Source organism: Meleagris gallopavo, chromosome 30, assembly GCF_000146605.3.
Source record: "Meleagris gallopavo isolate NT-WF06-2002-E0010 breed Aviagen turkey brand Nicholas breeding stock chromosome 30, Turkey_5.1, whole genome shotgun sequence".
NCBI lineage: Eukaryota > Metazoa > Chordata > Aves > Galliformes > Phasianidae > Meleagris > Meleagris gallopavo.
The window spans coordinates 4,493,228-4,504,163 of NC_015040.2; the positions used below are offsets into that span (position 1 = coordinate 4,493,228).

General features: G+C 39.6%; 1 protein-coding gene across 1 annotated transcript; it reads right to left on the reverse strand.

Annotated features, from left to right (window-relative positions):
* Positions 1-10,871, reverse strand: UHRF1 (ubiquitin like with PHD and ring finger domains 1). Its single transcript, XM_010725087.3, has 16 exons — positions 9,831-10,871; positions 9,101-9,364; positions 8,219-8,382; positions 7,608-7,823; positions 6,681-6,787; positions 6,332-6,518; positions 5,208-5,331; positions 5,020-5,127; positions 4,123-4,227; positions 3,224-3,330; positions 2,535-2,697; positions 2,291-2,428; positions 1,815-1,920; positions 1,532-1,689; positions 1,146-1,244; positions 1-543 (listed from the first exon to the last, which is right to left on the reverse strand). The coding sequence occupies exons 2-16, from the start codon at positions 9,362-9,364 to the stop codon at positions 397-399; spliced, it is 2,193 nt and encodes a 730-aa protein (XP_010723389.1). The 5' UTR covers positions 9,831-10,871; the 3' UTR covers positions 1-396.
* Positions 10,872-10,936: the final 65 nt, after the last annotated feature.

Consider the following 10,936-nt stretch of genomic DNA (forward strand, 5'->3'; position numbering starts at 1 on the left):
AAAACAAAAACAAAAAGGTGGGGAGAAGGGACAGAAAAAGTAGAAAAACTTCCACAATTGTCAGCAGCCTTACCAGAAGCACTTTGTAAATCCCCATTAAAAAAAAATATATATATAAGAAACTGTGCTGATGGATGGCAGTTTTGAGGGGCGAATACTTGTACAAAGTTCAGCATTTAGAACAAAAACACCATGGACATATGGTTGTTTGGGTTTTTTTTTGTTTTTGTTTGTTTATTTGTTTGTTTTTTGTTTGTTTTTTAAGAAATATGTTGGGATTTTTGTTTTTAAGGGTCTGGGAGAACACCAACTACTTTTTTTTCTTTTCTTAAATTAAGCCCATGTAAAATCCATTAATAAGTTTGAACAAAAGAAAATTAGAAGTGCTTTACGGAATCACCGTCCGTTGCCATATCCAGGAAAGAGCTGAGTTAGGATGGTCTGCAGTGTTTCATTCACTTGCATGGTATAGGTTTTGCCAAGGTCATAGCGGCAGGCTGGACAACTGTACACATCAGCTTTGAAGGATCTATCCAAACAATCCTGGTGAAGGATGAATAAAGAAATTGGTTAAGAAGGCTTGCAGTTCAGCTTGTTCTACACAGCCCCTATTGGAAATTGAGATTCCTTCTATATCCTAGTCCACCTAGGTACCTGACAAGAGCTGAGAAAGCCCAAAGTGCTGCTAGGTCATAGGAAAGAAAGCTTCCTTCATTGCAACCAGTAGTCCATGTTCTTCAGAGCGCATTCATCATGGACACAGTGTTTAAGCGCATGGTAGAAATGTTAAAGACTACTGTTGTTTCCATAAGAACAGTTCACATCATTCCTCAAAGGAGAAACAGACTAACAACTCATATGCTTTGTAGCACTGTTGAGTCCAGTGTCACTTAGCAGTATTACTCAATCCACAGATAAGCTCTCATTACCCTCTTTTAAAATAATCTGATAGTAGCAATACAGTAGTGGAGTTTTCCTTAAAGCATCAACTTTTCTGTGCCAAAGAACTATTATCAAATCAAGTTTTCACATATATACCTGAATCCTGCTAAAAGATTGAGTCAAAACAAAATCTCACCATAAACGAATCAGTTCAAGGTTTGTTGGCTCAACTACTTAACAGGAGAGTTGCACCAACTGCTCACCTTGCACACATTATGTTGGCATACAGTTGTGACTGGCCGAAACACAACCTCTTGACAGCAAATACACAAGAAAGCCTCTTCAACTTTATTTAGAAATTTCTGTAAAGAAAACATTTGAACTATTTATTATATTATGAAAGATACAAGCAAAAAAAAAAAATTAACGCAGAGAATTACTTTAAACATAAACAATTTTTCTACAAAAAATTAGCAAGTTCCTATCCTTTCTACTGGTCTTAAATACCAGTAAGAACCAGTCCTTTAAAGTTATGCCCACAATGAAAAAATACTAGCAATCTGAAGCTACTTCCTTGCATAGCCAAGAAGTTTATATCTAGGGATAAGTTAATTATCACTTTATTTCAGGAATGACAAGCATGATTTACCGGTCCATCTTTGAGAGCATCTAGTACTTCATTCCACAGTTTTTCATTGGCTTCATCATTTCTTATAAGAGATTTTTGCTGAGATGTCAATTTGTATGGCTCAACTTTTGTTTTCTTTGGAGTCCCTGAAGGAGAGTTAAGGACCTTTTCCTCCGCTCCTGAAAGAAAACAGAATGACTTTAAACAAAACAAAAACAAAACAAACAAAAATCAAACAAAAAAGATTAATAAAATGCACAAAGATCTACAAGGCTTTCTATTTCCACTTGCCTACTTCACAAACCTGCTGATTTTCTTTTCCTCTTTCCTTTCCCTGGAGTATCAAACTCATCATCTCCATTATTTTCTTTATCTTTGTTTGCAACAGCTTCCAAATACCCCTCAGGATACTGTAGGAAAACAAAACCAAAAAGCATCCAATGTAAATATGCCAATTCATAGACTTACAGACTATTACAGGTTGGAAAGGTAATTCCTGGAGCAACCCTCATAATAATGGGTCACTGTTCTTCCAAAGCGCTAGGCTGCAAAAATTCAGTAAAAGAAGATTAGTTTTGTCCATTTAACCTGCTGATGTAAGAAGGAAAACAACCCACAGGACTGAAAGCACTTCTATCCCCTCAGTCTAAAGTGGGCCGTCTTGATTCTTAGATTCTTACACAATGCAAAGCAGATTATCCTCAATGTATAATAGAAAAAGCCCTGCTATCCATCAAGTTCATTCTCTAAGGGAAGAACAGTGATGTTCCAGAAGCATACCTGCATTGTTAGGCCAAGCTTCTTCATCCTGTCCTTTCCTTCTCTGGTCCAAGGAGCAGGTTCTTCATCATCTCTCCTAAGCAAGTAACGCCACACTAGAAATCCAGATTTTCCCGTCTCAGGCCAGTATTTCACGACCTTAAAAAAAAAGAAAAAGCCACATTCAAGTCCACCAAACATTATAAAACTTATTTGCCATAAGCAAATTCTCTTTTCTTAAACAGTAGATTCAAATCCTACTTACCTTATATATACCATCATATCTGTTCCCTTCTACAGGAGCATATTTGCTGTGTTTGCCTCCTTTTACATTCCTCACCACTCGGACTGGCTTTCCAGCTCTCCAGTCCTTAGCTTCAGCTCCATTTTTGTCATTGATGGGAGCACTGCAGTTTAGAGCCAAAGCTCTGTAAGAGAAAGTCCATTCAAGTTAGCGTATTTACCAGGTATAACTCTTCAGAATAAAAAAGGGAGGATAAAGCAAAGCAGAACTTACATGTAATCTAACTACTACAGAGTTCAACTACACTGTTTTACTCAACACTGCATTGATAGAGTCAGGTGCCATTACTACAAACAGTAGCAGTGCACTGCCACTGTTCTGAACCTTAGCTTGGCTTACCAAGAAAACGTTTATGCTATTTTACTGCTCTGTTCTTATGTTTCGCATTCAATATTGGCTCAAACAACTATCATTTTTAATTGTATTTCATTTATAGAATCATTGAATCGCAGGGTTGGAAACAACCTGCAAGATCATCTAGTCCAACCATATAGTATACTATAAAAAACATTTCCACTGCACAGCTGATCTGCAGCCTACAAAAGTAGTTTTTGCACTTAGCCAGTTTCTTTTGATTACAAATAGTATAAACACTCAAGTTGCCAGATTGCCAGCTTCTAGGTTACAAATTGAATGCAAGTGTTGCCAACCTGTTCATATTGGTGAGTTTTTGATCACAAGACTGTTCTGCTGTACGTTTGTTTCCAGAAAGATCACGACCTCCACTCCCTGTATATGTGAAGGAATTCCCGTGATCCTGAAACGCATATGGATTGTTTCAACATATTCACAAGAGTAATTCAATAAAAGAAGGAAAAGTCTTTTAATCAAGTAGCTATAACATTGCATTCTGGAAAGAAAAAAAAAAAGGGGGGGGGGGGGGAAGTTAATTCCTCCATATAAGTGTGGTTCCCTCTTAAAAATCAGGGTTGCAACTGCTGTCTCATCACACACCTGAGAAGTGCAAAGAGGCCTCTGCCAAGAGAGCAGCACACCACTTGCATAGAACCTGTGTGGAAGCGCATGGCATGTTCTAGATAAAAGATTGTTTAACTTGGGTATTGGTACCTACACTGTTACATGAATTAAGATTCAAAAGAGCAAATGAGATACATTCTGCATTCATAGGTGTTTTGCGAGAGGTTTAGAGGGGCATTGGGGGGAAGGAGTCAGGGAGTAGTACTATACTGATGAACAGTAAGAACGAGCATTACAGGCTGGGAAAGCCTGACAAGGATTACATTTGGCTAGCTGAACAGACATATTCAGCAGTAGCACTTCTGTCCTTGGTTTTGTTCTAGATCTTGCAGCACATACAGAGAGTCTGATTAGACCCAGAAAACGCAACTAAGAACTCTTGGATTAAAAGCTGACATATGGATGTTAAACTTAATTCAGGCAATCTTCCTGGATTGGAGCCTTCCTTCACCGATTTTATTCTAACTATCATGAGGACGGAGAGACATCTGAGAGAGAACGTAGGGTGTAATTATGGCCATAGCTGCAAGTTAGTTTGATTGTCAGACATAAACAATAAAGATTCACTTACTATATCATCTTCATAGCCTCCTGCCAGAACTAAGGAATAAGCACCATCATTACTTCTGCCATGTATCCCAGCCACATGCGGCCTGTGAACACCAGATTCGCTCACCTGGAGGAGGAAAGTTAAATTAAGTTTAAAAAAAAAAACCCACAATCCATAAGTTTGATAGGCAACTGCTATCAACAAACCACAAACAACACAATCACTTACTTGTCTTGGAACTAAAATAGTAGTATTACTTCACATTTGCTTTGCATATATTCCAGAGAGAAACTCTCTTTACCACCATCCTCCCAAAATGTCCAGATAAAAGAAAAATGTTTTCAAAAATGAAGCAGTGGAGTATTCCAGTGAATTGAGCACAAGGATACATTTCATTATGTGAATTTAGAAATGTTGATTTTTCCAACGTAGATTGCTTATTGAAAACTCCAGGAATTTTACAGTAACGTAGGTACTACAACAACGTGAGGGTAATAGTCTTTGAAGATTTGCAATGGCAGAATTCACATCCTGCTTGAAAAACAAAGTCTGAGTAGCTCATGGCTTTCTTTCTACCCTTTATAAGAGGACAACAAAGCTGCCTAATACATCCAGATTCTCAAGAGAAACTTAACATCAGAAGAAGGGGGAGATACTACACACCTCTAGGGCAAAAATCTGGAAGTACATACATTTGGTTTGGATTTTAAGTCATCAAAAAAGACCCACACCTGAAAGGCCTGGACAATGCAACATTAGCTGTAGAACACTCGATACAAAACCAGAATTCTTTCCTTTCTGCATTTACATATCCAGGAACATACAGTTTTAATAATATCCATTTCAGGTTTTACATGTAAGAGCTAGATCATTCCCACTTTTCTCTACAGTGGAAGAGACCAGGATTCCATTTCATACCTGAACTCTGAACTTCCACATGGTGCCAACTGGAATACCAGGAATTGGTCCATAGTGGTTAGAGGGTACAATGGTACATTCCTTTGTGCGACCAACACATGCCATACCCTATTTCAAAAGGGAGACCAGTTAGCCAAGAATTACAAGGAAACACACACCAACACTATTCTTCAAAAATAAAACCTGACCTTGCCCCAGTCTCTCCGTGATGATGAATTAGCAGATGCCATCTTTTGTTTCTTTTTACTTTCTTTTAATTTCTCTCCTGCCAGAACCACCTCACTTGCATCATTTCGACATTCAGGGCAATACCTGAAGTCATAAAACAAAGAAAATTAACAAGCAGCAAAGCTTAAATTTCAAAAGAGAAGATTCTCAAAAATAGAGTTATAATGTTACAGTTTCCCCATATGAACACAGACAGGACACTGAAGCAACTACCCATAAACAAATTGGATCTGTGTTAGCTAGTGGCCTTGCACCATTTTCTAAACCACTGCACATGTCAAGAAATCATCTGTGTCATAAAAATTATTGCGTCCCGTTTCAGCATTTGTACATGAAATAAAACCACATATTTTCCCATATGAGGGCTGCTCCAAAGTAACTCCTCCTATCTTACTTTACGTTGGCCCACAACTTAAGAGGTAGAAGTCAGTAGGATGGCAGTAGAGGTGGAACCTTCCCACCAATATCACATTACATTTTGTTGCCACGCGACAGATGGCAGCAGAGGAGCAGCGTGACAAAATGGTGTCTGACATGGAAGTGCAAATGAAGAAAAAGGTTTGAACTAAATTTCTCTGTGCAGAAAATATTGCATCCATTGATAATCATCAGTGTGTGCTGAACGAACAAAAATGCACAGCAAATGGTGGTGACTGGGTTGTGAAACAGTTTTTTGTGGCCTAGAACTTTCTCTATCAAGTAGTGTTGCTGTGCTTTTAGAAGTTGTTGCAATTTCCATGGAAATAAATAGGAAGCATTACTTTATGAGTTATTTCCATTTTTCTCTGAGGAAACATATGTCCCAAAGCTAGGAAAAAAAAGTTTGAAAGCCACTGGCTTACTGTCCTTAAAAAAATTAAAAAAAACACACACAAAACACTCTCACTGAACTGATTTTCAAGAGAAGCTATAAAGTTTCCTAACAAAAACAAAATCAAAAGCCCAGCATACTCAAAACACCCGTAACAGTAGCACCCCTCTTCACCTCGCACAGTCGCTTGCCAACTAACAGGAAGCCCTGGCCCTTACTCACTGCTCGGTCTAGGTGGCAGCAATGACACCACACAGCATTATTAGAACTTACCAGTCCTCGTCATCTGGTATACTACTAAGGGGAGGGTTGAGGCAGTAGATGTGGAAAGCCATATCACACTCATCACACATGAGCTGTTTATCAGGATCTTGTTTACCCCCACAGATATGGCAAGCACAGATCCTGCAGGTTTTGTTTGGGTTGTCCTTACAAGCTTTACACACGGGTCCACTTTGTCCTGTCAGCAAAAAGAAACAACACTCCAGGAAGTGCAAAGATACATTACGAATGGTCAGAGGAATCACAGCTGCACGTGTTTTAGAATTCTGATGCTCAAATGTTATTAGCAGAACATCACAAGATAAGACAACAGTACATGCAAGAAAAATGCAATACTCACGTTTCAGTGGTCTAGCACTAATTGGACAAACACTGCCTGGTTCTTCAATTTTATAAATGTCATCCACAAATATAATTCTGCAGTCATTCAAAGAATCACCAGCCTCCCTATAGGAAGTTGATAAAAGTCAAAGATCAGAAAGTATCATACAGCATGAATTCACAGCTGCGCATACATCGGTAATGTACGCTGATCCGACATTAGTCCTGTATCTCAAGAAACCTGTTGTAGCATCATGTGATCTACGACAGTAGTACGACAGCATCACCATGGAATACCTTCCATGTAACTGAAGTGTGCTTCTTTTACTTCGCTGAAAATTTAGGTATTCACAGAGTTCAAATTATCAGTGAAATATTTTTTGTTGATAACAACCAGACTAAATCCTCTACTCCTTTATAAAGTCAAAATAACTATGGCGAGAGGAAGAAGGAATGTTCTGGCAACTCTCTGAAAATCTACTTTTGTCATATAAAACATAAACTGAGAGTCCTTCATATGTACGCATTAGAAAGGAATGGAAGATTACAATCCTTACAAAGTGAAGGCTTATGCTAAATTTTCATATGTAACACAAAACATTACCCTGAAGTTTTTGTTAAACCACTACAGTTAATACAGTAAACAGAAAATTCTTCACCTCCTAGCAAATATGGGGCTTTTTCTCCCAGCAGTATGAGAATCCACAGATCAGTATGTCCTGTGATTCCCTGCAGTGCTCAATTCCTCCAGTTTAACTCAATCACCCCAAAAGACAGTTCAGTTTTCCATCTCTCCTCAGCACTTCAGTTTGCTGTTTTTTTCGTTTGTTTGTTTGTTTCCAGGATGTGTTTGCATTGGTTTTTTTTGCAGTCACTTAGACCTCATGAAAGCTAAGTAGAGCTGGAGAGTTCCATTTATCCCACATTTCTATTCTGAATTGCTTACCCAAGTAGTATCTTCGCATTTATCTCCTTGATCAGTTTTGTTTCCCTTTTCTGCAGGATCTCAGCATCATACCAAAAGCCTCTCTCTGTTGGTTCATCAGGATTGTAGTTGACCATCACCACCTGTCCTACTTCTAGCTGATGCCATTTCAAGATAGTCCGTGCACGAGACCGTACATCATTTGAACTCAGTTCCACAACTCCATTCTCTGGATAACTTGAGGCAGAAGGTAGACATAGAAGGTCAGGGAAGAAAAGTGAGATTCATTATCACAATTTATTCACAGTATATTTTATTTAGACAAGTTGATTTAAGAACTGACACCACATAGCATACTGGAAAGAATAAAATTTCCTCCCATACAGTCACAGCTAAAAACAGCAGCCTAACTTAATTAATATTGCAACCCATTCAAAACTTGGGTAATAGCATTTCATATCTCTAAAAACATTATTCTAGTCCACGCGTTTTGTCTTATGGTTAATATGGTTAAGTCATACAATTACTGTGTTAGCCCAGTTCTGTTTTACCTCAGGGATCTCTACAATCAAATTCCCCACTGACATCACAATCCAAATGAATTTATTAGCCAAGAAGTCAACAAAACTCACTCTTCATATTTCACATGATATATTACATCTTCTTCAGGAATGGTTGTCCGCTGATCAGCAACTGCACAACTCTCATTTGCAGCTTTTCTTCTGGTTACATTTACAACCTGGGCTTCAAACCATGCTCCCATATTCATATCACGAGCATCGACCAAGTCATTGATCTACATAAAGCAAAGTATACAGCTCACCAAAATGCATTTTCAAAGTAAGCATTTATTTTCCAATCTACTTAATTTAACCATCTCTAGCTAACTACTGTCAAGATATTTAACCAATCAACTTTAAGATCTCCTTTGCTTTCCTGTTCCCAACATGCATCCCCCCAGGTCTCCTCCAATTGATCCCATCAGGCTAAAAATCCATTATACACCAGCATGTGTATAAATAGCCTTGTTATCTAGTACAAACCATTAATTAACCTACAACAGGCTTTCAGAATCATCTTGCTCAATCTGACAAAGAGAACACTAGATCTGTAATAAAAACCACTGAAACGGAAGTAAAATGATTCTGAACAGCTGGTTGAGGATTTCTTTTTGTTCATTCAGGGAAGCTTCAGCCTTGACAAATGCAAGCACTTGTAATGTTTCTTTTTCTTTTTTTTAAACACATATTGTAATTCTAATTAAAAGGGGAAAATGAAAAATAATTATTTTAACCCAGAACATGTCGCATTTAATTAGTTTGTGGGTTGATTGTTTTTTTGTTTGTTTGTTTGCTGTTGCAAAGTTCAAAAAATTAAAAACAAACAAACAAGCAAACAAACAAAAAAAAACCCATACTTGTATCACGAAAGATTTTCCAAAGTTCTCAACTACAGAAAAACACTTTCCCTCCCAAAGCACAGCGCTAAGCAACGCCCGTTCTTCACTAACTCACCTTATATAGGCCAAATCCTGGGTCAGCCCAGTCAGACTGTGCTGCCGTGCTGGGCTGCCCCTCCAGGTCCATGACACTTTCTCCACTGTGAGAGCTTTTGTCAGATTCACTTTGACCTGAGCCACAGCCAGAGTCTGTGTCAGAGAGCTCTGAATCCTTCTCCTTACTTACAGCAGGAAGCACTGCTGGGCTTTGTCTAACCAAGAGCTGAACAATATCATTCAGTCCAACGCTGTAATCAAAAAGGGAGTGACCATCCTCCATCTGCAGGGAAAGCATCAAAATCATCTGGTTATTGAATTCAATGGAGATTTTCCAATTCAAAACCATCCATCGTGCTACAACTGTCTCCATGCATCAAAACCAACCACGTTTCTCAAAGACCACTAACAACTGGGGACCTGGCAGTTCTTCAGTTGCACAATAGTCACATATTGTTATTCTATTTTAAAACATTCCTTTTTCTCCAACAGGCTCCACAGACCAAAAAACAAAGTTTCCACATGCAGTGGACTTTTACCCACATTAAACTGCTGTTTTCTATGAGATCTGGAAAAGTTACTGCTACGCTCCTTAGAAATGCAACTCTGAGAAGAACTTAAAAGAACCACAGATTCACTACTTCCTATCAAAACTTGAAGATTATTCCACGTTACCTAGGAACTCTGATGCAAGTTCCTTAATTCAGACACATCCCATCATACAAATATTAATACAAAATGGTCCTTACATTCTGCGTGCTCCAGATTATTGCTAGAAACTCGCTCTGAAATGCAGCATCAAGTACAGACCAAGGAAGGTTCTTTCTTCCATACAAGCTGCTTTTCCATTGGAAGCACAGTCAAGGATTCACTTCAACTTGGAACTGTCCATCCACTTCTTAGCATAGCAGGGCATGTCTTAGTTTCACACCCTCCACAATTTTAAGGACTGTTTTGCAAGTGTGGCATTATATGGAGTCAAATAAATATCTCGCTCCTGGAAAAAGAGGGGCACAGAGGGCAGGTAGGGCTCTCACTGCCATCAGAACACTGCACTTGAGGCCACGGCACAGTCAGAAGCTGAGACAAAAGCTTTGCCGCATAGTTAAGGTCTGACTAAAAAATTATACAGGAAATGATCATCCCCTCCAGCCCAAACCACCAGAAGCTGCAATTCAAGAGCTTTGTTCTCTATCAGCGGGAAACAGAGCAAAGCCACAAAAATTCACACTTTACAGGAATCGCTATGATAACTCGATTCTGATTTATGGCACTGAATGGTTACAGGACAATCCCTGGAAATCGGAGCATGCAGGAAGTGCTCTGGGGGCTGGATCTCGTTGAGAGACAAAGACTCACTGCGATGCACAAGAATGAACCAAAAGCGCGCCGCTTCTTCTAAAGAGCGACAGCGCGGCGCTGTGCTCACAGCCATGTGGCAGCAGGTGCAGGGCACAGAGAGCAGAGAACCGCACCGGGGTGCCAAACCACAGCGTTCAAAGCACTCCTGGTGGAGGTGGCAGCAGATGTGTGTGCACCTCCAGCAACGGGTGCACTTTTTTAAATTAACGAGCGTTCTCCTGACTTCTTCAAACGTCACCATTTCTAACGATTCCAAAGCAGACAAAGCGCTGATGGGCGCAACGGAGAAGGAAGATTGAAGGAGGTTGGACTGCACAATGCAAACGGTTCTGTCTGCAACGAACTGACAAAAAGCCCAAACGCGCGCGCAGAACGGAGGGTGCAAGAGCGCACCAGCAAACTTAGTGAAGCGGCAGACCGCGCCTGCTCCCAGCGCTTGGTGCCGCTTCGGCGCGCATCGCCGAGCAGCACCGCGGCTGTCAGCGCCCCGCAA

Coding starts and splice junctions, on each gene's coding strand:
- UHRF1 (XM_010725087.3), bottom strand. CDS start 9,364: ATGGAGGATGGTCACTCCCTTTTTGATTACAGCGTTGGACTGAATGAT. Junction 7,824..8,218: donor TATCATGTGAAATATGAAGA/GTGAGTTTTGTT, acceptor TTCTGCCTCAAG/TTATCCAGAGAATGGAGTTG. Junction 2,698..3,223: donor AAACTCACCAATATGAACAG/GTTGGCAACACT, acceptor TTTCTCTTACAG/AGCTTTGGCTCTAAACTGCA.